The sequence below is a fragment of the Lepidochelys kempii genome, chromosome 3 (genome assembly GCF_965140285.1).
Source record: "Lepidochelys kempii isolate rLepKem1 chromosome 3, rLepKem1.hap1, whole genome shotgun sequence".
NCBI classification, from domain to species: domain Eukaryota; kingdom Metazoa; phylum Chordata; order Testudines; family Cheloniidae; genus Lepidochelys; species Lepidochelys kempii.
The window spans coordinates 129,025,275-129,052,605 of record NC_136382.1 but is presented as its reverse complement, the minus strand read 5'-3'; the positions used below and the strand labels follow the sequence as shown (position 1 = coordinate 129,052,605).

The 27,331-nt window shown below is 42.6% G+C and overlaps 1 protein-coding gene across 2 annotated transcripts in view; it reads right to left on the bottom strand.

Annotated features, from left to right (window-relative positions):
• SMOC2 (SPARC related modular calcium binding 2) overlaps positions 1-27,236 on the bottom strand; it is a 175,490-nt gene extending 148,254 nt beyond the window's left edge. Inside the window, exon 1 of one of the 2 annotated variants that reach the window (XM_073335247.1) lies at positions 26,420-27,236. In XM_073335247.1, the coding sequence (XP_073191348.1) occupies positions 26,420-26,494 (75 nt within the window). In that variant the 5' untranslated portion in view covers positions 26,495-27,236. The remainder of the gene's footprint in view (positions 1-26,419) is intronic. The other variant, XM_073335246.2, reaches the window with a different exon arrangement.
• Positions 27,237-27,331: the final 95 nt, after the last annotated feature.

The following is a 27,331-nucleotide window of genomic DNA, read 5'->3' as shown; positions in this document are numbered from 1 at the left end:
TGTATAGTGCCATTTAAGGCTACAGCACCTAGAAAACCTGTGATCTGAGGGACACATCTCCCATGGACTCATACTGATAACAGACCAGTAGCCCCCAGTAAAGCAAGCTTCACAACCTCCCTGAGAGGTAGGTATTCTCTCCATTTTTCAGATGGGTATAATAAAGAACAGAGATTTAAATGCTATGTTCAGGCCACAGAGCAAGTCAGTGGCAGAGCCCAGAATAGATAAACCACACATCTTCCCACACATCTCATTAAATAGGGTTACGTGTTAGCATAAGCTCCTGAGATTCCGCCAAGAGAAATGCATCTGTCTCTTTAGTGAACACAATCATGACTGAATAATTTGCATCACCTCTTGTACCTGAGAACCACCAGACAGATATGTTCACTAGCAATCCATATTTTTCATCTTGCAGGTTTGTGCTTTTCTGCATCTTAGAGAACTGTTCACAGTTAGAGATGAGCAAGGTATCATCATCTTTGCATGAATCTACCTACACAAGGAGTTTAACAATAAAAATCATTCCGTCCCTTCCCCATTTTTCCTTCTCCAAGGGAAACTCCACTCCTGATTCAACACAAAACATCTGAAAATTTCAAGGTGCCGTTACAGGGCAACCATGAGTTTTGACAGTTTCTCAACGAGCAGATAAGTTAACAGTGTAATATGGAAAACTCATGGGCTGAGTTACTGCAGGCAGGCTCATCCTCATCCCAGAAGTAGGGCCAGATTGACTGTGCAAATGGCCTTCAAAAGCAGCAAATAGTTGACACTTTCCATTACGCCTAGATCAGTAAAAACATTAAGGCTAAGCTCTATTTCAAGAACTCTTGGAAGGGCTAATGAAATAAGGGGGAAGTTGGAGGACCCTATTTCGCTTTTAAGCACACTATAAAAAGAACCCCATCTTGAAAACAGAAATGATTACTTATTGTTTCTACATGAAATGTTAAAAGTCACATTCTTTTTCCATTCCTTTTTTAACCTGAACACTTAAGCAGTCAGAGATCATATGCTGCTTAGAGTTTGTGTATGACAATCACTAGCCAAAAGCACTGTGCTGGGATAAAATGCTTCCTTTGTTGATATAAGATGCCTTGTCCACAAAAAACTTCCCATTCAAGCCAAAAGAAGAAATTGTTAGTTTCTCTGGTCCTTGCAGGGCTGTGGAGGAAACTCTTCAATGAGCTTAGTTCCAAGCATCACATACAGTGTAACATAGATCAGTAATAAGACACTGTTGTGCAGCCTGAAGTTTCAGTACTTACAGGTCATTCCATTCCCTTGTCTTCAGCCCCACCTGCAGCATAACGATAATCTTCCTAGATTGGCATATGTCAATCCATTCAATATGTCAGCCAACAGTGGGTAAATTTAAAAAGCTCTAATCACGTGTTACTGAAAGGTTTGGAGCTAGCTAGATTTTGTCACAAGGACACAGACAGGGCTGTCCCTAGAGGGGTGTGGGGCCCAGGAGAAATCAGCCTCCTCACTAGTCTCCTCGCTGTCTGTCTGGCGCACCCTCCCTGTCCGCCCAACCGCCACTCTCTTCCTCGCCGTCTGCCCAACCGCCTGTCTCCTCACCTCCCCCCGGCTGCTGCTCACCTCCCCGTTTGCCTCCTCACCTGAATATCAGACAAATGGTGTCCCGGTCGTACAGCCGTCGGGATGCACGACAAAGGGCTAAATATCGGGACAGACCTGATTTTATCGAAGTGCAGGGCCCCCCAAAGCTTAGGGGGCAGGGGGTCACCCCGATTCACCCTACCCAAGGGACAGCTCTGGACACAGTCCATAGTATGGGGTGGCATGTTGCTCTGCTGCCCAAGGACAATCCCAGGAAGGAACTGTGTGCTTTGATTCACAGAGTTTAAAGCCAAAAGGGGACCATTATGATCATCTAGTCTGACATCCTGCATAACATCGGTCATAGAACCTCAGCCAGTAATTTCTGCATCTACCCTGTAATCTCTTTTTGACCTATAGCATATCTTAGATAGCCAGTCTTCATTTAAAGACTTTGGTCTGGGGGGGTAACATTGGCCTACAACACCAGAAAATTACTACCACCCCCACCCGTAAAATTTCATGGAGAATCCTGGGAGTTTCGTTCCCATCTTTTTACTAGTCCAATCTGAGTCCAGGAGATGAACTATGGATGGTGATCCCCATCACAAATTCTGAAACTGGATCTGAGTTTGTGCCATCTTTACTGCCAGATCTGCTGATAGTTAATCCGAATCAATATACAAATACGTTTTATATCAAGAGTTACTTGTGGAGGACAGGGAAAAAAAAGAAGAAAATCTAAGACCAAATGTGGGAAAATATATTTTTCAGAGTATAAGCCAAGAAGTTGGAAAGGATTTCTTTCGTTATATTTTTATTTTCTTGTTTTGGTGGTGGAGGAAGTGGTCTTGATAAATCATATTGTTGTCTCACAAAAGACAGTGCTGGCAAGAATACTTTGTTTCACTAGTGCAGCTGTGAGTATGAAATTCAATCTTTCAGTGAGTCTGCAAGTTTAGGCTTCCCTGGAGAGGCTTGTGGTCCTCCAGATACTGCTGGGGAGGACTTTCAAGATCTTGGAAATTTGTCCCTCTCAGGCAATCACGGGAAGAAAATTTTCAAAGCAATTGTTTTTTTTGTAAGTTGTATGTATGTGTTTCCTGTCATTTTTGTCTTCATTTCCCAGCTTGAAAAGCTTCTCTGTAGCAATGCTGACAAGGCTGGCCCTAGGCTTTCTGAAGCGTTAGGCACAGTACACAGACTATCTATCCTGCCCATGCCACCACTACGCATCACACATATAAGATAAAACATATACAAGGTCACCTCCTGCCTGCAGCTTCTCTGATTATGGCAACCCACCAGGCATTTATAAGACTCTATTGCCTTTGACCATTCACTTGAACTGAAAAGCAGGATGTGGAGCCAATGGGCAGCTTGCAAAGAGAGGAGAGTAGCTATTCATTTCCTGCTGTAGGTCACTGCTTATGTCAGATAAAACTGTGGAAGGGTGAGCCTTGTTTGAATGCTAGCTAGCACGTTGGGTATGGTCATGAACGTTAAGATGGCTCAACAGTACAGTGACAGGTACCTTAGAAATATGGTCCTTGGAATGCAGGGTCCCTCAAAGACTTGTGCTTTTTAGCTACAGAAATTGATTAGGCTGGAGCATGCAATTGACTATTCTCAACAAGTGGCTACAGCCTTCCATCCGAGATGTGGATGAATTCCAGCACTGAATCAGTGATTCCTATCCAGCAGTGTTTCTCAACCTGGAGATTGCAACCTCCAGGGGGGTCACAGGAGAGGTTTGGGGGGGTCACAAGCAGGGCTGGCATTAAGGGGTAGGAAGCAGGGCAATTGCCTAGGACTCCTCGCTACAGGGGCACCTGTAAAGCTTAATGTACATGTTTCAGCCCCGTGCCCCGAGGGGGGCTGAAGCACAGAGCCCTGTGTTCCAAACCTGGGGGGGGGGGGCTAACGCCCCTTATCCCAAGCTTACGGTAAAGGGTTGCAATTCTGGGGGGAGGTCACCACTTTAAGTCCAAAGGGAGTTGCCAGCGCAAAAAGGTAGAGAAACACTGCTCAACAGGTTTTGTATGCATGCCATAAGAATTTTTTTAAGTGCTTGCTCTCAGGTCGTGCACATTTATATGAATTGTTTTATCTTTGTTTGATTTTGAGCTCCTTAAGTTTGGCATTGCATCCTTTTGTATGCATGTACCACTCTAAGCAAAGTGTCCTCACTCAGTAATGAAATGAATAATAAAGCACTTTCAGATTGCCCAAATTAAATGTGATATAAAAATAAATCTAGATTCTCCATTATCCTGCATGTTGTGCTGTCCCCTATAGCTTTACAAAGTGGGTACAAAGTTAGTATCTTAGAGGTTAATACGGATGCCGCCCACCACCACAGTATCTGAACACCTTCCATGGAAAATCAGAAGTGAAGCCACTGTGGCCTTCATGTAGTCTCTGTCCCTTCTTTCTTTCTAGGATCAAAACTCTGCTTGGGGTAGTGGTGTCAGCCAGTGTCTTTGCATTGGTATAAATGACTACTCAAGGTGCAAATCAGTGGAGAATCTAACCCCATAATCTGTAGCCACAAGCCCCAAAAATGATCCCGGAGGCTAAAGTGGGAAGAGAAAAGGGATCTGAATTCAGTGAAACAACCTTTGCATTAGTGATAGAAGAAGCAGCTCAGAGGTTTCATTTCTTTAAGAGCAAAAAATCTGCGTCATTACCACATTGTATCCAAACTACCAAAAAAAAAAGAAGAAAAAAAAAGTTTTGGGTCTATACACTTGGAGCAGGACAGCCTCTCTAACAGCATTTCTACTGCTAGTCCAGACCTGACCCTGGAAGTGCAGAGAAGTATAAAAATAAGAAATAATGTTTACAAGTTAACAGAACCTTTTAAAATGTCAAGAGAGATTCTATCAAGTTTGGGGCAAATGCTTGCAGGGGTGAAAGTGGAAGGGAAAGGTTTTATTTCACAGGAGTGGATTTTCCCATTCGTGCTATTTATCTGTAGTTTATACTATTGGTTAAAAGCTTAGGACTGATTCGGTGGGAAGACCAATCTTTTTGTGCGGGAAGAATTGCAGTCTTTGTGCTGCAGGGAGTGCAGGGACTGCTCTGTCTCTTATCCTTTGTGGACCCCAAAGGTTGTGGGGAGCAGGCAGAACCAGACTGACAGGCAGCACTGCTTTTCATAAAGGGCTGTGTTCTGCGTGCGTGGCAGGGGAAGCATTTATTGGGGGAGGGGGTGTTGCCGGCAGGGGCACTCAGGTCAGTCTTCACCCAGGAGACCAGTATCTTTAGGAATCCTGCATCTGGAATAATTTAGAGAAGTCCGTGGGCTGTTCTGAAATATGCCAGGGGCCATTTTGACCCCTGTTATCCCAAGACTCAGGAGAAAGTAAAGGTGGCTTTCTTCCCCCACCTCCACTTTTTAGTGCAGCTGAGGATCTGGCCCATAACTGTGTAGCTTTGTCCAATATCTTGGACCAAATTCATCTGGTGTAAATCTACTAAAACCGTTGGTGTTACACTATGGATGATTTTGTTGCAGCTTCACTGACAGGAGCAAGGGCAGGAGTACTAAAGCAGGCAGTCTGCTAGCATTTTAATCACTACATTGCCTAACCCTGCTCAAAACTGGTGTGGACATCAGTAGCTAAAACACTGGTATGCCAGTGGCCACCAGTATCTTGTTTACACTAGGTTAATAAAACCTTATTTCACTCGTTTCAGCCAATGGATGCAGAGTGCACAATAATCCTACACTATACATCTTGAACTGCAACCAAGGAAATAAGTAAATAATGGAGGATAGGGTGCAGACTAAAGTACCAATGTCTTATTTGATAATCATGTTATATACCATGATTAACAAGCAAAAAGTGCCCTTTTAAGATCATGAGAATAATACTAACAAATAATATCAAAGGCCAGACTTTTCAACTCTGCATAACGGCAGAACCATGCAAATATTATGTACACCTGAAGTTTGGGCAAACTCCCACAACTATGCACACAAATATTCATCTGCACATGTAAGACCGGTAACTGCCTGCACAAAGTCCTGCTTATTCACAGAGCCCTCTAGATTACATGCAAAATAGTGAGATTTTTACCTACATATCAGCTGAATGCGCCTTCTGAGTGTCGCTCACACTGCACAGAGCTTTGAAAAACTGGCCCCAAATCTCAGAAATGGAGGCTACTGAAGTGCATGTATGGATGGTCTCAACATACTGGCTTTTAAAGAACAAAGTCTATGCCATCTGCTAAATCCATTATCCGAGGAAGAGAAACTTCTTATCTTTGTTTTATCCAAAACCAGTATGGTAGCATGAATCAAACTTTGGATGAATACTCTGAAGGTAGTAAAGGAGAATAATTGGGGAAAAACCAAAGGCAACACTATCCGTGCTGGCAGTGAGTTCTGCTTTGCTACTGACACAAGATGGTTTGCAGATTTTTGGGAGTACTTTTTGAACTGAAAAGGTTCACAAAACTAGTCTGAGTTCATGAAACTTTTCTAAGTATATTAACTAGTATGTAGTTGCAGTAACTGATCTACCACAAAACCACACACACAACTACGAGTAGCCTATGTGTCCATTTGTTACATTAAACATGAAAAATAATGAGGCTGGTTGAAATTTGAGGAAAAAATGTAAACTTAAAAAAAAAATTCCCCCCTTTTATGACTAGCCCTAAAACAAACACTTAGTGATTGTACTTTACAGGGTGCAGTACAATATACATAATTTTTATTTTATTTTTTTGAAGAATACCAACATTATGGGCTTACTTTTTTCAGCAGATTTCAAAACTGGTGGGAAATTTTCAAATTAAATTTTCTTCATATTTCAAAAAAGACCATTTTGACACATTTTTTCAAGAAAATGCTGCTTTTTAAAAAAAAATTGTCCACATTTTGTTTCTTCCCTGTTCAAAGCTTGTTTGCATTTAGAAAAAGGAACCAGGCTTTGACCTTTAATTGGAAGATGCTTGTGCTGTAAATTGACAGATACTCAATACTATGCCATTATTGATTTCGCTAGTGAACTTCTCTTCAGGTGCTTTGTGTGCCCAGCTTATCTAGTGTCTTCTATTTTGAAAAATGTTCACAATGCATTTATGATCATCTGGTTTCTGATGCTGTAGTTTTATGTAATTGTTATCATTAAAGAAAACATTTACCTGTCCACCTAGTCAGTTTGGTTGGTAGAGATTCTATTTGTTATGTTGTTGAGACAATTATGCTTAAACTCTGGACAATAAAAAGCCTCTTATCCAGGAAAGTAGAGGATTAGTTTAAAACAGCAAAGAGAGTATATCATGCATGTACAGGATTTGAACAAGAGGTGAACTTTTTTTTTTTCCCCAAAGAGCTCCAGGGTAGATGGATATCTTGTATATGATTTTAATTAAAATGTGTTTTTCTTGTGAAACTCTTTGATCCTTCAAGTATGTATGTATGTATGTATTTTTGACACCTAAAATGACTCCTCCCTCCCTCCCTCCCCCTCTCTCTGCTCAGTCCATTCCATGGCAGATGTCCGTGGCTTTGTCTCACTGTATTTCAGGTAAAGGTCTCACGGATCTTTTGACAGACAATTCTCTTGGACAAGAGAAGCATCCTCATAATCAACTCCATTTCCTCTGGCTCCCTGATGAATAGAAGTAATTCAAAACTAGGTAGTGAAGTGAGCAGGGAGTGGCAAAGGAGCTCCTGCAATACCGTGGATTTGCTTCAGTTCCGTGAGTTGGCTTTAGGCCTGTGTAGGGGACAGAAATGCTCTGGTGGCAGTCATTCATGATCTCCTTCTGGCGAAGGGTCAGAATCGTGTATCCATGCCCATTCATTCAGATCTATCCTTTTTTATTCCTATGAACTGTTGTTGACATGCATGCAGTCCCTAACATGGCTACAGAGCTGCTCTGGCCACTACTGCAGCTTCAGTAGCCTCCACAGACCCAGTGTACCCCCTGCATGGAGCAGGGGATAAGGATATCAAGATCTATGCAAGTGGGAAAGGGAAGAACAGGAGGGTCCATTAGCAAAAGGTCCTCTGGACCCAGACCCATCTCTCACAGGGCTGGCTCTGTCCCTGTCCTAGCTCATCCTCTGTATTTGGGCATTCAGGAGGACCTGGAGGAGCCGAGCTCTGTGTCTACAGAGCATGTGCACTCCCCCATATTCAGCACCTACTTTGCACAGTAGGCCTGCGTTGGATCTGCTGCCAGTAGGCAGCTTCCATAGCCACAGAGAGGCAGGGGCAGGATACACTCCATAATGGCTTTGAATGATGACCGTATATGATCGTAAGGGTTACAAATTACTGGATTTAAATTTTATGAGGTGGTGAGAGGGGGAGGGATAACATCTGGATTCTCCGTCAGTCTACACCTGCCTCTGTTTGATTCAAGCGGCAGCACTGTTGAAAAGCTCTGTTTCAGTATAGCAGTTAAATGGATTCACATGGCACAGCTCCTACTGTAGCTGGAAGATGCACAGACAACAGTGCAAGGGTTCACCTTTGACATGCAAGCTGTGCAAAAAATTAATATCTTTCAGAAATACAGCATATGCTGTACAGCTGTTTGAGAGAGGCAAAGCAACCATCAGCCCTAACAATATCTGTGATAGGAAAGGCCAAAGCTCTCATGGAGGTGAGCTTCAAGTACAAAATGAGTCACCCTTGGAGTAACAGACTTTTCCCTTATTCTATTTCATGATTCCACCGATTATAGTGTCAAGTAAATTGACCTGAGAAACATTTACATTGCTAGATTAAATAATGTACTGTTAGTTATTTCCGTGCATTGTACAGTTGCAGAGGGAAAGCAAGCTGTGGGAGATGCAACACCTTAAAGCTGACTGTTACACATACATCAATGCCTTTAGACCACAGATTGTATTCTCATCTGGTATAAATCGGCATCGCTCCATTGAATTCAAAGGACTTCTGATGAGAAGTCGGCCCAATATCTTAATTTAGGTCAGACTGGATTGCAGGATATGCATTTGGGTGGGATTGCCATGAAATGGATGGCTGCATCTGAGCTGGTTGTAAGTGGGTTTGAAAATGGAGTTTGTCATGGAACTAAGGAGTCTTGAGTGTGCTTGGGCATAAGGGAGTTTTGGGAGAACAGCTGTTGCTTGAGTGTTTGTGATGCTTTAACTGGTCATTTCCTTGATATTTTTTAGTTATTGCATTGATATGTAATACGATTGCGCAATCTTAGCTTTAAGTTAACTAAGTTTTATGTTAGGGAAATTAATATAGTTTTGATATAATATAAAGAACTTGTAATAGTTTGACTTTAGGAAGAAAACTCTATAAAAATCAGTTCATTTTATTTATGGATGAGCAGGCTTCTTTGGAAAAAAATAAGACCTGGATTGCTTTCTTCCAAAGTTTTGGGGTGGCTGGCTGCTACTCTCTTCTTCCCCTTCAATAGACCCTGTTCTCTCCCCTCTTTTCACAGCTTCCTTACTTTGAAGAGCTCTACCTGGGAGGTCAGCATCCCTTGTTCTCTGTCTCAAGCTACCAACCTCATGTTTCACAATATTTGGGGTGGACAGTATACTCTGAAGCACACACATGGCCACGCCTGAATTTAAGTGTGCCAGGCAATGACCCAAAAGACACACTGCCATTGCTGTTGGGGTCAACAATGGGCTCTTCATTGAAAGTTGGGCTGGGCAACTTAGAAGTCATGGCTTTAATGGAAGTGGAATCTGGGCCCTCTGGGCAGCAGTAGAGTAAGCTGCATTTGTATTATAGAAGGAAAGGTAGATTCTCAAGTGTCGTTTCATCAGACTGGAGTTTGTCTATCATTTCAAAAGAAAACCAATTGAATTTCCTTTTATTTGTTTACAACCGCATGATAAATATTAACATGATATAAGAATGGAGTTAAACAAAGTGTATTTCACTGGACATCAATAATTTCGGGATATTAATGCCAGTCTACAGAGCAAGGTGAAGGAGTCTGATTCCTTCTTCCATACAGTACATGCCAGACTAGTATTTTGTTGTTGACTAATATTGTCTCACAGCTATCTAAGTACAGGAGGCTGATATCAGGTTTCTATTTTGTTCCAGAAAATGAGTGTGAGTAGACCCACCAACTATATTTTACATAATACACAGAGACTGGTAAAGACCTTGTCAATGCTAGAAATTAATTTTCCCTCTGTTGATATTCACCTCTTCTTGTCAGCTGTTGGGAATGGGCTACATCCACCCTAACTGAATTGGCCTCGTTAGCACTGACACCCCCCACTTGGTAAGACAACTCCGATCTTTTCATGTGCTGTACATTCATACCTGCTTACTGTATTTTCCACTCCATGCATCTTATGAAGTGGGTTATAGCCCCCAAAAGCTTAGGCCCAAATAAATTTGTTAATCTCTAAGGTGCCGCAAGGACTCCTCATTTTTTTTTCAATATCACAAATGTCTTTCTTTAGGTGTGAGTTGTTTAAACAGGTTACACATATTTAGTTGGTTTACTCCTTCATCAAAAGCCAACCCTTCCATATGCTTAATAATTTCTGTGCTCTCCTCTTTCAATTCTCCTCTGCTTGTCAATTTTTCTAGTAAAGAGGTGACAAAACTGACTGCATTATGCCACGTACAGTCTTATCAATGCGTGTATATAATTAATAATAGAAGGGCTATCACCTCCTGACACTGTTACCTGACACTACTGCCTAAATAGCCCACATTTGCTCTGGGGTTTTTTTCCCAGCTGATATCATTAGAAGCTCATATCAAAATTGCTGTCCATTGTCATTCTTTAGTCTCTTTCTTTCAGCATTACCACTTTCCAGGTGTCTCCTTCCAACTAAATGTCTCTTTGGATATTTCTCCTCTGATGACTTACTAGGAGTATCTCCATCTTTAACTTATTTTTCTTTTATTTTTTTCCCCTTCCCATATCTCATACAATTCAAAGTCCATTCTAAAATTGTTCTTTCTCCTTGCTAGTATTTGGAACATAGAATCATAGAATATCAGGGTTGGAAGGGACCTCAGGAGGTCATCTAGTCCAACCCCCTGCTCAAAAGCAGGACCCATCCCCAATTAAATCATCCCAGCCAGGGCTTTGTCAAGCCTGACCTTAAAAACTTCTAAGGAAGGAGATTCCACCACCTCCCTAGGCAACGCATTCCAGTGTTTCACCACCCTCCTAGTGAAAAAGTTTTTCCTAATATCCAACCTAAACCTCCCCCACTGCAACTTGAGACCATTACGCCTTGTCCTGTCCTCTTCCACCACTGAGAATAGTCTAGAACCATCCTCTCTGGAACCACCTCTCAGGTAGTTGAAAGCAGTTATCAAATCCCCCCTCATTCTTCTCTTCCGCAGACTAAACAATCCCAGTTCCCTCAGCCTCTCCTCATAAGTCATGTGTTCCAGACCCCTAATCATTTTTGTTGCCCTTCGCTGGACTCTCTCCAATTTATCCACATCCTTCTTGTAGTGTGGGGCCCAAAACTGGACACACTACTCCAGATGAGGCCTCACCAATGTCGAATAGAGGGGGACGATCACGTCCCTCGATCTGCTCGCTATGCCCCTACTTATACATCCCAAAATGCCATTGGCCTTCTTGGCAACAAGGGCACACTGTTGACTCATATCCAGCTTCTTGTCCACTGTCACCCCTAGGTCCTTTTCCGCAGAACTGCTGCCTAGCCATTCGGTCCCTAGTCTGTAGCTGTGCATTGGGTTCTTCCGTCCTAAGTGCAGGACCCTGCACTTATCCTTATTGAACCTCATCAGATTTCTTTTGGCCCAATCCTCCAATTTGTCTAGGTCCCTCTGTATCCTATCCCTGCCCTCCAGCGTATCTACCAATCCTCCCAGTTTAGTATCATCTGCAAATTTGCTGAGAGTGCAATCCACACCATACTCCAGATCATTTATGAAGATATTGAACAAAACCGGCCCCAGGACCGACCCCTGCAGCACTCCACTTGACACCGGCTGCCAACTAGACATGGAGACATTGATCACTACCCATTGAGCCCGACAATCTAGCCAACTTTCTACCCACCTTACAGTGCATTCATCCAGCCCATACTTCTTTAACTTGCTGACAAGAATACTGTGGGAGACAGTGTCAAAAGCTTTGCTAAAGTCAAGATACAATACATCCACTGCTTTCCCTTCATCCACAGAACCAGTAATCTCATCATAGAAGGCGATTAGATTAGTCAGGCATGACCTTCCCTTGGTGAATCCATGCTGACTGTTCCTGATCACTTTCCTCTCATGTAAGTGCTTCAGGATTGATTCTTTGAGGACCTGCTCCATGATTTTTCCGGGGACTGAAGTGAGGCTGACTGGCCTGTAGTTCCCAGGATCCTCCTTCTTCCCTTTTTTAAAGATTGGCACTATATTAGCCTTTTTCCAGTCATCCGGGACTTCCCCCATTCGCCACAAGTTTTCAAAGATAATGGCCAATGGCTCTGCAATCACAGCCTCCAGTTCCTTTAGCACTCTCGGATGCAACTCGTCCGGCCCCATGGACTTGTGCACGTCCAGCATTTCTAAATAGTCCCTAACCACCTCTTTCTCCACAGAGGGCTGGCCATCTATTCCCCATGTTGTGATGCCCAGCGTAGCAGTCTGGGAGCTGACCTTGTTCGTGAAGACAGAGGCAAAAAAAGCATTGAGTACATTAGCTTTTTCCACATCCTCTGTCACTAGGTTGCCTCCCTCATTCATTAAGGGGCCCACACTTTCCTTGGCTTTCTTCTTGTTGCCAACATACCTGAAGAAACCCTTCTTGTTACTCTTAACATCTCTGGCTAGCTGCAGCTCCAGGTGCGATTTGGCCCTCCTAATTTCATTCCTACATGCCCGAGCAATATTTTTATACTCTTCCCTGGTCATATGTCCAACCTTCCACTTCTTGTAAGCTTCTTTTTTATGCTTAAGATCCGCTAGGATTTCACCGTTAAGCCAAGCTGGTCGCCTGCCATATTTACTATTCTTTCGACACATCGGGATGGTTTGTCCCTGTAACCTCAACAGGGCTGAAATACAGCCAGCTCTCCTGGACTCCTTTCCCCTTCATGTTAGTCCCCCAGGGGATCCCACCCATCTGTTCCCTGAGGGAGTCGAAGTCTGCTTTCCTGAAGTCCAGGGTCCGTATCCTGCTGCTTACCTTTCTTCCCTGTGACAGGATCCTGAACTCAACCAACTCATGGTCACTGCCTCCCAGATTCCCATCCACTTTTGCTTCCCCTACTAATTCTTCCCGGTTTGTGAGCAGCAGGTCAAGAAAAGCTCCCCCCCTAGTTGGCTCCTCTAGCACTTGCACCAGGAAATTGTCCCCTATGCTTTCCAACACACCAGCTTAGTAACACCCTGCAAATGTAATGACTATGCTTTTCAGTTCCTCACCCCAGGACTTACCCCCTGCCCAAAAATCAGAAGTGTTGCCATTTGCTTTTACTTACAATCTTTTGATTCAGCTAATTCTCAGTCCATTTGAACAATTCTCATATCAAGGCCAATTTGAATTACAGATTCTAATATCTTTGCAGAGTTACTCTAAGATGAGCTGATGCTGAGGAAAAAACTACATCATCTCACAAGTTTATCTGCTTTCAGATGTCAGTTAATTACCAAATGGACAGCTTCCATCATCCAGAAGTATATGGTTAGATGGTTGCATTTCAGAGGACTGGTTGTGCAGGGTTTGCACACACCAAACTCTCATTGACCTCCATGGGCATTTGGGATACGCAAAGAATGCCGGTTCTAATGTAAAAGTTTTGCTGAGTCCATTCTAAACAAAAGGAAGGAGCTCAAACAATTTTCATTGCAATGGTGTAAACTCTACAGCACTCACTTAAGTTTAAGTATCTCCATCTGTAATTCCTCTGAAAAGGCCACTGCCCATTAATGGACTGTTGAAGAATTCCTACTTTAGACACAGCTGCTTTCTAAGCGGCATTCACATGCATGGCACAAAACACCAGCAGGTCTTGAACAATATCCAAGTTGAGAATACAGGATGGTGTGTGCATGTGTTTATATACGAGATCTTCAGGCCACATTATAATTACAAAGTACTGAAAAAAGACTATTAGTCATCTGCAAAACCTTCTATATGTAGCTACAGTAAATTGCAATATCATTGGCAAAAAAAGGTTTAAAAAATGCAAATAGCTTTAAAAATCATGAAGCAATTCAGAACAAGAAAGGCCAAGCACTGGAAGTAAATATTAGCTTAGCACTCCCTTTCTCAAACATGAGTGGAGTAGCACACCTGCTTTCCCTCTGCCTAACACTGATTGCTTCAGGGTTCTTCCTGAGAACACATCCTGCATGCCAGAGACTAGCTATGGAATATGAACTATGACCTCTTAAACGCTGACGACTTGACATTTCACTCAGGTTTTCCATCCATCAAACATGCTCTTTTCCATGTATGTCCCTCTGTTTTATACAAAGTTCCCCTCGGGGGACTGAACCTAGCATCTGCATGACACTCATTTAACCGCAGTCTAATGAAAGTAATGAGTTTTCACCTGTGGTTAGACCTATTTGTACCCATCTAATTTTAATGAAAGCTTTTAATTGCTTCTTGCTTGTATTAAACAAATGTTCTTTCCTGCCACAGTTGTAAAACAAACCTCACTTTGGAGCTTCCTCACCCCCTGGGTATTAGAGAGACAAACTAGCTTTCAAGGGATGATATATTTTGCAGGCAGGCAAACAGAGAAACTTTTGGCTATTCCTACAATATGACTCATGGTACTGTACATTGTATTGTCCCAGATATTAAAACAATGTACGGTATTCCACTCATTAGAAATGTAGGATGGTGGACAAGCAGGCTAATGTAATAAGTATTAAATGTTTGCCTTAACCTAATCAGGAAGTGAACCTGATCTGAATTTTTGTTTGCTTGGAGGAATGAGATTGGGGAGTTTTTTAAATTTCAGATACCTCTGCAAATTTATCAACTACCAAATACAGCAGCCCCTGCAGTATTTCCAATGTGGCTAAAACCTGGATACTTTCAAAATCCTGTCAAATCAAAACTATTATGAGATTCTTAGACCAAAATGTTTCACATAATTTGGATAAACTTCCAAAAAAAAATCTTAAATTCTGGAATTTTGCTGAACTGAACCTCTGAGCCTTTTGTGGGTTTTTTCCCCATCATTCTTGACAAGCAAAATGAGCAGTAAAACTTTGCATAGCAATGTAGAGGTGAAATATACACACAGTATGCTCAAACCTAAATTTGGAATCATTGTCCTGGAGAGGAGATGGCATTCTTGGATACATATTATTAGATGACATACAAACAAAGGATAGCAGATGTTATTTTGGAGCCTGTGGCTCCTTGTATGAACAAGGGATATGCTTTTTAGTAATACCTGACTTCTCATAGAGATCGGACAGATCACATCCATGCAATGATTAGGTTGAGAAATCAAGCTCTCAGAAGTTGGAAAAACACAAGAGTGAAATTTGCCCCTGTGCAGAGGAGCCAGCTCAAGGTTAATGCAAAACTGATGTTCCACTTAGGCCTGAAATGTGACTTAATTGGTGTCCAGCCGTTTTGCTAACCCGTCTGCACAGGGCTGAATCTCTCAAAAAAAATCAACCAGCTGATTTGGGAGGGTCTTTATTCGGGTGCATCTGCATTTGGTGCTGCAGGTGTAATTTCTGGCTTGAGGAGACAACAATTTTGGCTACAGAAGACACTGTGCAAGTACTCTGTAACAAACCTGTTGGAGACAAATTACCACTGTGGGCAATTTGCACTCCTCTCTGCCTGCCTCCCCATGGCCTGGAGGTTCTTCTATGGATGGCAACCTTAAAATCTGGCTAGGACTCTGCAGAAGGCCCAATAACCAAAGCTGCCTGGAAGAGGAACTGGAACAGTGGATCCCACTATCTACTCCTGGGCTAGACCTCATCTGCACTGGCCTGCTGCGGACCAGCAGTGGATTAGAGGTTAAAGGCTGTTTGAGCTGTTGAACCCTCCAGTCCAAGCAGATTTACCACTAGTAGGGACTCAGGCTAGATTTAGTTCTGCAATAGGTATTTCATCAATAAATTCTTTATCGTATGGTATAATCCATTTCACCATCAGTAACATTATATGCAAATCTTCATCACAGGAAATAAAAATACCAGTGATGGCTGCTAAATGGGAAAAGTAACCTCATATTCTGTATAAAAGACATAAAGAGAAGTGGCTAACAGGCTTGGCCAAAAAACAACTCTGTTGCTTTGAGCAGGGAGGAAATCAATCATTGGCAGGAGGTTGGTGACATGGTGGAGTCTGGAATGGCATTCCTCATTGCAAAAAGGGACCTCAACACCGGTCATTCCTCCACTGGGATTCTTGTAAATTCCTCACTGTCCAGGACATGAGGCTATTACCAATAAGGACTGGGATTTGCATTAATTTATAGTTGAAAATAAAATGGGTGCATTGCCAAAAATCAGCAGACAAATCAAAAGCAATCTCTCCATTCGTTGTACCAATTCGGGAGCCCTACTTCCAACTCCACAGTGCTGCCTCTGTGGGTCTGTCCCGAGCCATAGGGGGACACAAACCAATCCATAACAGGATGATTCAAACTATTTCACCTGGATATCAATTCTGCTTCTGGCCATCTAGTGTTAAAGGGCCTGATCTGATTCTCTGTCACCGTGCCCCTTGTGTGAGCAGGTGCTCCAGTGCCAAGTGGGTGTAAAATGCTACCACATCAGAATGGTGGAAGTAGTTTACACCTATTTGGCACTGATGTAAATGACTGGACAAGGTGCAGGACAATGGAGAATCGCGCTCATTAAGTTTTGCCTTTCCTCTTTCGAAGGAAATAGCTCAGTCAATGCTTGTATGTTGACTAAGCCCAACAATTGTGTTAGGAAGTTCTATCATCAGGTAATGACGGAGGCATTGCTTGGAGAGTCCTTCAGCATCTGCTTATGTCGCTATCTGTGTAGTGCATAGCATGCCAGGACAGGGAAGGGGAACTTAGAGGAAGAATTTACCAGATGAACTCCACTTTCAAAAGACTTTGTTTTTTCCAGAAATGTAATTTATGACGCCTCTTTGGAAAAGTGATGGAAAGTTAAACCCTCCTGTGCAAAGTTCAGATTTGCAACTAAATCCACTCAGGCTGCAATCCATCAAAAATTTTGACATGCTTGAAACCTGCCTTCCCGAGAGGACGCTGCTTGAAACATAACCCTATTAAATGCAGTGTGGAAAATAAGTTCTCGTTCTCTTGCCACGCTCACTAAAAGTCCTGTAAGTAAATGCTTCAAAACAAACGCCAAATGATACATGCAATAAACATTTTACGAGCCAGCCAAACGCCTCTTCGGTAGGTTGAACACCTCAAAATGTAGCACAGTATAAGGGACCGCTTTCAGTTTAGACCGTAATTCTCCTGTGCCACACTAGCATTCTTATTACTGTAAATGATTCATGTTCGGGGGAATCGTGGCACTAAAGTTACAGAAGATCTTCTATTTAAAGAGAGAAATCCCACATTTTTAAGATTCCTTTGATACTGTCTTTTGTGTGTCCCACTTGATGGCAAGTGGAGGTGCAAGTACTGGGCACTGAGGTTCCCAGTGAGGTGTGTCTCTGGCACTCCTATTGCCTTGTGGAGAGAGGAATTTTGACAGTTAGCCCCCCCCCACAGATGACTGAGCTGATCAATGTTGTTCTTGGGTTCCCTCCAGTGGCTGATTCATGAAGTGCCACAGATGTTGGCTTCAAAGGAAGATGTGTGAGACCTGCCTGCCCTTTAGGATGCTAGATGAGTGATACCACCTGGCTATATTGGGAGGCAGTGGGTAAGAAGAGGGGAAATGTTGTCTTAGAATGTAGGGGTGTGTGCAAAAATCACACTCCCCTTGGACTTTATCCTTAGTCTCTGAGGTCTTTGACATCTACCTCCAAAAAGAAATCCTATCAAATATAGCAGAGATAAGTAACATAACACATACACATGTATGTTCCAATCACAAAAGTCCTCTGTGTTTTTAATCCCTCTGCATATTCTAAGGGTACTGGTTTTTATAATATTTATTATAGTCTATGTACTATAATTAGAACTGATTGGATAATGTTCATCTAAACATTTGATAAATGGTGACTTTGAAAAAAATGATCAGAATAATTAATCTCACATATAATCTCAGCACATGTAATTGGCACATTCTGTCTGGACCAAGACTATGAAGCACCATTGGGGCAACACCGTGTGTCCATCAGGACAGTATTTCATTAAATAGAACTCTGCAGAGACCATACACCAGATATACTGGAGTTACTTTGGATTTACAGTGGCCACCGGTGTGAATGTGTTTGGAATCTGGCCCCATTTAGACTAATGAACGAACCCTACACTTTAGGAGGCACTGTCTGATTCCTATTTGGTTTCCTGGAACAAATGATTTTTGTGCTTTCGCTCTCAAGATCTTAGTTTTTTGTGCATTTTTAAATTAAAAATTACACAACAAAGTGTATTTGGCAGTCTAACTGTCATCTGAGACTTGGAATAGCAGGGCTGCTGTTGAGGAGGATTTAAATCAACTGTTGGAGCTGTCTAGTAAAGCTTTCCATTGTATCTTCTTTAGCCATGCCTGGCTTTAACACTGTCTTTTTTTTTTTTTCAAAAGCACTAAATTCACTTCCAAATCTCAAAAAGGAGAATAGATGTATTCATATTGCAGCAGGAAATGAGAAAAGCAAACAAAGCATAGTTCAGTCTATATTAAACATATTACAATGGTTTTACTTTAAAAAAAGATTCTACTTTTTTAAATCGCCTATTTTAGAACTTTAATTCCAATCTCAAAGCATTTCTGGTATGTAGGCAACTGAACGTGTACATCCAGTATTCAGAAAATATGGCTCAGCTTACACTGGTTACATGCACCTTCCCATCACTGAGACAGTTCAGTACATGTGCACTGGGTAAATTCACTTCTCTTTGCAGATGTGGATTAAGGTCAAATGGGTTGTGAATCCAGAAAAGTGTTGCCCATCTCTTCAACTCCCCCAGAATATGGACAGAGCCCCAGATTCTTCTGCTAAGCCTAACCCCCAAACCCCCTCCCCATTACTCCCTCCTTGATAAAAGTGACACACGCCTCACACCAAGATGCACTTGTCTTTTGTGCTGCAGCCTGCTACTCTGCTTTTGATTCACTGGTCCATCTCACCAGGGACGTGCTGGCCGCTGCTTCCCACAGCTTCCATTGGTTGGGAAACAGTGAACCACGGCCGCTGGGAGCTGCGGGCGGCCATGCCTATGGACAGTCAATGTAAACAAACTGTCTCGTGGCCTGCCAGCGGCTTACCCTGACAGGCCGCAAGTTGCCCACCACTGCAGTGGATATTAGGTAAATATTCCTGAGTGAACTTTTGGGCAGAGCAATACATTAGGGAATTCCAAGGGTGAACGAGCATGGATAACCTTCAGTCAGTGTTTTTCTTGCCAGAGGATGTCGTGAAGGCCAAGACTATACCAGGGTCCAAAAAAAAAAAAAAAAAATACATTAATGGAGAATAGGTCCATCAATGGCTATTAGCCAGGATGGGCAGGGATGTGTCACTATCCTCTGTTTGCCAGATGCTGGGAATGGCAACATGGGATGGATCACTTGATGATTACCTGTTCTGTTCATTTCCTCTGAAGTACCTGGCATTGGCTACTGCTGGAAGACCGGATACTGGGCTAGATGGACCTTTGGTCTGACGCAGTATGGCTGTTCTTATGCTCCTTGTGGCCCTAGCAATGATTCTGTGTCTGCTATCTTGAATCTTCATCAGCTGATAAAATACCAACTCATCTCTTAAAACTAAAATTAAAAATAATTGTCTTAAATCAGTTTATTTACTTAAGTTTAAGGTTTGCAAAAAAAATAAAAATCTATTCTCCAAATGCTGATTAAAATTTCAGGCTGCTGATTGCACCTATGGCACTAAGAATCTTACCCTAGTTATTCTGTGCCAACGAGTGGTGCTGTGTTACCTATTCTTCTCCGAAGCATATTTATTATTTGGAGCTGTGATGTCAGGAAACTCAGACCAATACCAAGTGACTAGCTGACCACATAACACAAAACAATCAATTGACATGGTTAATGGACAACCTTGACAGCAAGGCCGAGGAATGAATGGGCATGGAGATTCCACTAGCCTCTCTTCCAAGACATGGCCTCTCTGGCCTTGTCTGCACTGAGAATTTGCCCCCATTTCAGCCATTATTGATCTTGTAGCCAGCTAGGGTTGTTTGCTAGTCTGTAATCTACACAAATATTTCTAAATTTTTGCTGCATTTTCAGTCATCTTTCCTTGTCTTTAGTACCTATTACGTCATGTAATGTCAGCATATAACAGATTGCAAGCTTTTCCTCAACTTTTTCCTTTTTTGGAGCCAATAATCAGTGTCCGTATGTGGAGGGTGTTTTCAGTTCTGCTAGTGAAATGAAAGGGGTGGGTACTGGTCAGAAAGTAGAGCTAGTCAGAGAAACTTTGATGGAACCATATTCCATTAGAATAGGATATTCTGTTGAAATCTAAACACTTTTGCAAAATTGGGTCAATGTTGCTAGAATTTCATTTTGAGCCTCCTCCCCTTAAAAAAAGAAGAAAAAAGTTCTGACAATATTGCAAATCCTCTTCTGACATGATAGTTAAAGTTTCTTTTTGTTTTGTTTTGAAACTACTTGTCATTGCAAAGCATTTTTATTTTATATATTATAATATAAAATCAAAAAGTCTAAATCAAAATGAAAGATTTTGATTGACTTGAAACAAATGTTTGCAGTTTTCCTACACAGAGAATTTCAAAACTTTCAGTTTTTGTTCCAAATCAGAATAAAAACAGATTTTGAAATCCCTAACTCCTTCATGAAACACAATTACCATTCTCCACACAGCTCTGTCAAGCCCATATGAAGCATTTCAGATAAAAATTGACACACCTGAACCAAACTCAAACCTTCATTTGCAATCCAAAAATAGCTCTCTTGACTTCCTAGGTTGGTTACTAATTTTCAGGCCCCTCTCCACTTTCAGGTCTTGAGCATGACAGAAAGGTGAAGTACCAAAATATCGTGAAAACAGCTGCTCTTGTGGTAACTCTGGCCTGGCCAAAATACTGGAAACACTAGCAAACTCCTGAGCAAGCCAGAGCTTGAAGAGATTTCTAGACTGATTTCCAAACCAATGAGGTTCAGATACGTTTTGGATAAGTATCTAAATTTTTGGATGTTCCTCCAAAATGAACGGAACCTCCAAAGCTTTGGAGGTTTGCCCACTGTTACAAAGAATATACTAGATACTAGTGCTATGGCTCCTTGGACTACCCCTCAGGGCAAAGAATGAATGAAGGCAGCAAAATGGGCTGGAGGGCCTTTCATAAATGTATCTTCCTATGTATGTTTTTTTCCTGTAAACCACCCCCTCTGTCCCCCCCACCCTTTCAGTTTTAAAACGCTCCCAGTGTGCTGTCAACCTGACATCTACATTGTTCACTTCACATTAAATGGGACTGTGTTTGTTGGCTGCGTGCATAAAAGTGACTTCTAACACACAACCTCAAGTTCTTCTGACCCTTTTAATAATAACCCTGTTTGTTTTTTTTACAATGAGAAGTGTCTTGAAAGTTTATTGTAGGGAAGCATTGCTGAGAATGTTTTATTTTCGGAACTGATGTGCCCTTTGTTGCATCAATGCCCATTTTCTCTAACAATGCTGTTAGGATCTGGAGCCACTTACAGTTTTATTTATGGTCTTGGTTTTGAGTCACAATTAAAGTAACTTTTCCAAATATTTGGGTTTTGTAGGCGCCATTCAACTGGGTCCCTAACTTGGAAAGCTTTGACTGTGTTTAGCTTCCCTCTACTCAACTACCTTAGTGGTCCATCTTATACTGGTGAGTGTTGTGGAACCTATCCAGGGCATTAAATGCTACTGAATACTCACAAAGCATGTGCCAACAGAGAAAAAGAAAACAATTGTTCCTTGAAATATTCAGCATCTGATGAAAGAAACGTTTGACAGGCTGAGCTGTACGTTTCAGTAAGAGATTTTTCCAGATGCAAAAAAGAATTTTCTTTTCTGCTAGGATCCAAGATTGATATTCGACTGAAAGACAAACATGATTCTGCATGTCTTTTGGGCATAAAATTAAATATTCGTGGTACATTAGGAGCAATGCAAATGTTTTCAAATAAGAAACACTTGCATCCTATTAATATACACACACACACACACACAACTCCAGCTGAGATAGAAGCTGCACTGATAGTTCTAAAAACAGTGTAAAAGATGCCCCATGTTTTCAGTTCAGGATCAGTGCAGTAATCTAAGTCTCACTTAAACTTAGAGAAAGATGGACTGTACATTAAGCTTTGTATTTCAATGCAAAAGTACCTAGATCCATAATATGTGACTTCCCTTATTGGAATCATGCCAATCAAGTTCTGTTCTCTCATCTACCAATATATTTCAGTAAGAAGATAGATATAGGTATAGATATAGATATGAGATTTGTGATGCTAAATAAATATTATGTGCCGTAACAAAAGTAATACATCATGAAAATATTCTAGTGATGTACTGTAAGAGTTGGAGAATCCCATCTGTCGTTCCATAGACTTGTTTCCAGAACAAAGTTATTTAGTTCTTTTTAGATGGTAAAGACTTTGTATAGTGGTGTTTGACAGAGGGAGAGGGAGCTAAATTGGCTACAGCCCCTCCACATTCAACAGTTTCTTATCTAGATGTCCCCTAAAATAGTGTACTTGTGAAATAGCTCCCACCCCAGCTTCCCAAAGTGTTCTGCTGCCAACTTTTGTTCATAAAAATCTCCCCCCAGCCCAGTGGCTCAGCTAGTAGTTGACAGTGGTTTAATATGATAGATATTTCCCCCCCTTTATTCATACGCGCTGGCATTGCAACATGATGCTTCACAGGAGACAAGAGTTCAGGAGCAACCTTGGCAAAGGCAGTCTTAGAATGAGAACAGGCCAAGAGCTCTGCAGGATTGAAATAACGTTAAGGACCAGATTATAATTTTGGATGCAGTGGTGGAGTCTTTGACTCCTGTGCACATTAGAAATCAGTTTGGCCGCTAGCGTCAAGGCAGTAGGAAGCCACATAGTTATACAATGACTAGAGGCCAGTTGTGGCTCAGCACTGGAGCCACAAATGAGGTTGGTTACCAGTGACTGGCGAACCCACTGGAGTTATGAGTTGTGTGAAACCTTTAGAACTTTTCCCTTTGGGGTTTTGTGAAACTTCAAGTTTTGCAAAATCATTTTTTCCATTTAATTTAAGCCCTGGGCTTTTAATTCCCCCCAAGGGAATTTTAATTGAAGAATGTATTCCTAATTAAATGGAAGCAGACAATAGACTCTTGTTTGAAAGCAATTTTTGCTCTGCTTCTAGGGCTACCAGGGAAGTAAGTTAAAACAAAAAGCCCAGAACTCCTATTTTGCCAGATCCAAACATAAAAATTGACCCTCAACATTGTCAAGTTCTCTTCTAAATCTAGAGCCTTAGAGCTGCTCATAATCTGAATGAGAGAAAGCGAGTTTTCCAATCCATGGAGCCACATTTTTAAAACTTGCCACTGATTCTGCATGCTCTGATTTTTTGCCTAAAACACCTGAGGTTTGATTATCAAAAGTGCTGAACGCACTCAGTTCCTACTGAGTTCAGTCTGAATTGTTGGTACTCAGCTCTTGAGAAACTCAGGTCCCTGGTGTGTCAGGTTACATACCTACAATCTGTGGCCACTTTTGAAAATGTTGGCCTCTGTTAGTTACTCTCCAAGCTGTGTTGTTGGCGGGCAGCTCTCATTTCCCACAGGGAACAGAGATGGGTGTTCTATATGCAGGGGAAGATAACCTAGCATTGTAGAATGATGCAGCAGGTAAAAAAACACCTATACACACACACACTTCCCTTCACTCCCGTCCACTCACGTCTTGACCCAAATACCCCAGGTTCGATTCACACACACAACACCTATTAACATTTATGAGACGTGTTAGAGATGAAAATGCACCCCTTTGTGTTAGTACCTCAGGGAAGTCAATTCCCTAATGTATTAGGAAATAAGGAATGAAGAACACATAACCAGAGAAAAATAACTTTCAGATTGATACACTCTGTGAACTACACGCCAGATGACTGTAAGGAAGAATACAGGATGATTTAGTATTGAGCTACACGTTGCTGTGATGCTTCACTTTCCATTTTAATAAGGAATGTCTCCAAATATTTTGTAGGAATAACACTCCCCCACCCCACGTGGTACCAAACTCAAGAGCCAAGGTTTATTTTTATGGGAAATTTTTACAAGATTAACATTTTCTGTTTGCAGACTATGTGCATCCAGGTGTTTATTACCTACTTTATGGATTAAGGGTTTCTAATGTAAACAGTGACATGTTTGCTGGCCAGCTCTCTGAGAGCACATCCACAGGGAGTGCTGTGAAGAACTGGCTTAGGCTCACTGCCTACAGAAGTTAGCACTATTGCAGCTATACCAGAGCTGGTTGCCACCAGTGAGGAAGCCCCAGTGTAGATCAAACCTAAGCATCAAGTTTCAAACTTCAATTCCCCTCTGGAAGCCCAGGTTCAAATGCCATCAGAATTGACTTAACTCTTCATCCTTCCAAGGTATATAAATTGAGTGCCATACAGTTTATTTGGGGGAGGGAGGTCTTTCAGGTGAAACCAAAGTTATATTTGCCTTGTATGGACATATTACATTTTTATAAGACAGTGGTTTGGCCCAGTCTCCTTGGCCAAACTTTCACTTCCTCCACTTCAGTAGAGCTACCATCCATCTCCCCAGAGATGGCTGCATTTCAGTGGCAGTGTATATATATGTAGTGATAAAATGCTTTAGGATCCTTTGGGCTGCAAGGTGTTATATAACAGAAGTTTCTGTTACATGGAACAGCTAAGATTGGTAGCCTAATTCACAATCATTTAAAATGTTTAAGGGGCCAAGGAAAGAAAACAAAGTATTGGTTTCTGTAAACCTTGTTCATGTAACCAACTAACTCAACTTCTAACGTGCTTTTGAAATCAAACTTGGAATTCAGTGCCAAAAATCACCTTGTCCTATTTTTTTTCCCAAAAATCCTCTCACCACGAGAGAGCAGTTTAAAAACCAGTCTTTCCAAGTGGTGTTATAGTACTCCAAGAGTAAAAAGGATATTATCCACTTGGTTTCATGTGTTCTATGCTTACAAAAGTGTCACACTATGAAATTCTGGAGTGAGCTGTGTGATTTCAGTTAGCAGTTTCTAATCTACAAATAATTTTCAATAAAATTAGACAGGGAGACAATTCTCTTATGAAGAATTTCAGGTATAAGCAACACCCCCAAGCCCCTGAAAATATCACTATGTAACATTTACTATCTTACAGAAACACTCATTGTCTGAAAGTCTAAGATAAAAATAGAACACATCTCCCTTTGCAAACCTCCAAACTGAATATTCTTTACCAAAACACTTAGCCTGAAAATGTGTATTCTGCTCTTTGTTTCTAAATGAGTGCTTGAATAAATATAGTTAATGAATATATTTTTATTTCTACAGATTGCATTAATTATAGTTTTGCAAACACTGCAACCTCTACAAGAAGACTGAACTGAGCTATTAGCTGCAAACCTCAGGTCTTGGCTAGAGAAGTGATTATGGCTTATTTAGCAATCCTAATGAATTGGCTCAGCCATCCCTATACATAGTCCCATGTTTAGCATCAGGGGCCTCAGAATAGCCAAGGAGGGACGTTTCATGGGGCTTTATAATTAAAAAAAATAAATAGTCAACCAAAGATGATCCACACCTTTCCAGATGCAGCCTTCAGTGCAACGTTATTACACTGCAGCATAAGAAAGGCAATAATATTAAACTAACCTCTGTGGAGACCCACAGTAAACTTCCATTTAACTATAATAGCTAATCTTTTTCCTTGGAAAATGCAAATGGTACATTTTTATGGAGTATTACCTATGTGTTCTGTGTTGTACGATACACACAAATAAAGACAGCCTTGAAGAATTTTCAATATCTAAGATAGATACAAGAAAACGGAGAGGTTTTATTTCCTCTTTCCCCCACCATCACTTTATCTTGTCCCAGGGAGACTCAGAAAAGCATTTCAGCAGCAGCACTGTTACCTAGCACATTACAAGCAAAGGGGAAGAAATCTGTCTTGCAACCATTCAACCTGTATGCCTACCCGATCTATGGCTAAACTCGAGTGCTGAATTCTCTTGCTACTGCCCTACTAAATCATTTTCACACGCACACTTTACCCTTCCAAATCATCCACTAACAGGTTTCTTATTTAGTTTCTCCAGCTTGCGTCTCTCTCTAACCAGTGCTCGTGTTACAGGCAAGGTGAACAAAATGCAGTGCTGTGTTTATCCACGTTGGTTAAAGTCAGCTTCCCTGATCTCTGACTGTCAGCTGGAAAGGGGTCTCCTTTTCTCTCTCCACCGCGTTACAGAAATAGACAGCAATCCATCAGCCCTTGTCCTAGGACAGGCTGGGAAGGCTTGATCTCAGGAACTAGAACAGGTTAGAACCGACATGGGCAGCGTCACCTGGAGCCTAAGTCACCCCCCCCCCCCCAAGACCTGGACGCTTCATTCAACCTCCGCATTAGCCTGACCGAGGAAGGGAAGAGATCAGACCAGGTCCAGGGTTTGTTGGTTTCTGGGGGCGCCCTACGCGCCCCCAAACTGTTCACACTCGCTCCCGCGGGACGCAAGTAGCGAGCTCCGAGGGTTGTCTTGTTTGGTAAGCCCACCTGCGGGGAGCGCCTGCCTTACCGTGAGCGCGGAGAACTTCTGAGCCGGCACCAGAAGGAGCAGCTCCGGGAGCAGCAGCAGCATCGGGAGCCGCATCCTGATCCGGAGCCGGGACAGCCGCAAAGTCGCTGCTGGTGGGGGAGGAGGGGGAATTTCCTTGGGCTCTCGCTTCCCTCCCCCCCCTCTTCTCTGGCTCCTTTTCAGTCTCTCCTGCGGGGAGGTCCCTTTGCCCAGGGCTTCTTTCCCCACCCCCTGAAGTGCGGGGCTGGGGGACAGCGCGCTCCCTCCCCTGGCCGGCTGCTCGAGCGCTTCCCACCTCTGGCCCGGGAGCTGCCTCCCCAGCCTTGGTGCGGGCTCCCTTGGGATCGCGCAACGCGCTGCAGGGAAACTTCGCCTGCTGCTCCGGGGCCGGGCGTGCCGCTTCTCGGCTTCCCTGGAGCCGAGCGGAGCGGATGCAGCCCCGCGTCTCCGCTGCGCTTGGCCCCGGAGGGTCGCCGGCCGCAGCCACGGGACAATGAAAAAGGAAGGAGAAAACGAGCAACAAGCCTGCCCCCTTCCTATGTGTCTTCCCCTCGGGCAGCACCGCTCGCACGTGCCCTCTCGCGCTGCTGCAGCAGCAGCTGGCGGGGTTGGAGCTGCAGGACACAGCCCGAGAGCTGCTGCTGTCGTGTGAACCGCCCCAAATCTTCTATTTCTCTTTCCTCTGCGTTCTGCCTTTCACTTCTCCCTCGCCCAGCCCCCAGCTTCTCCTCCCAGACTCGCTGATCCTCCGCTGATTGACTGACCCAGCCAGCTTAGCTCCAGGGGACACGCGCGCACACGCCAGTCATCTTCGTGGCCGCCAGAGCCTTTAAAAATAATGTTGGGGGACACGTCGCTTTTATTCTTTCTGGTCCGCGCTCAGCGCTGAGGTTTGCAGCAGTTTATTGGAGA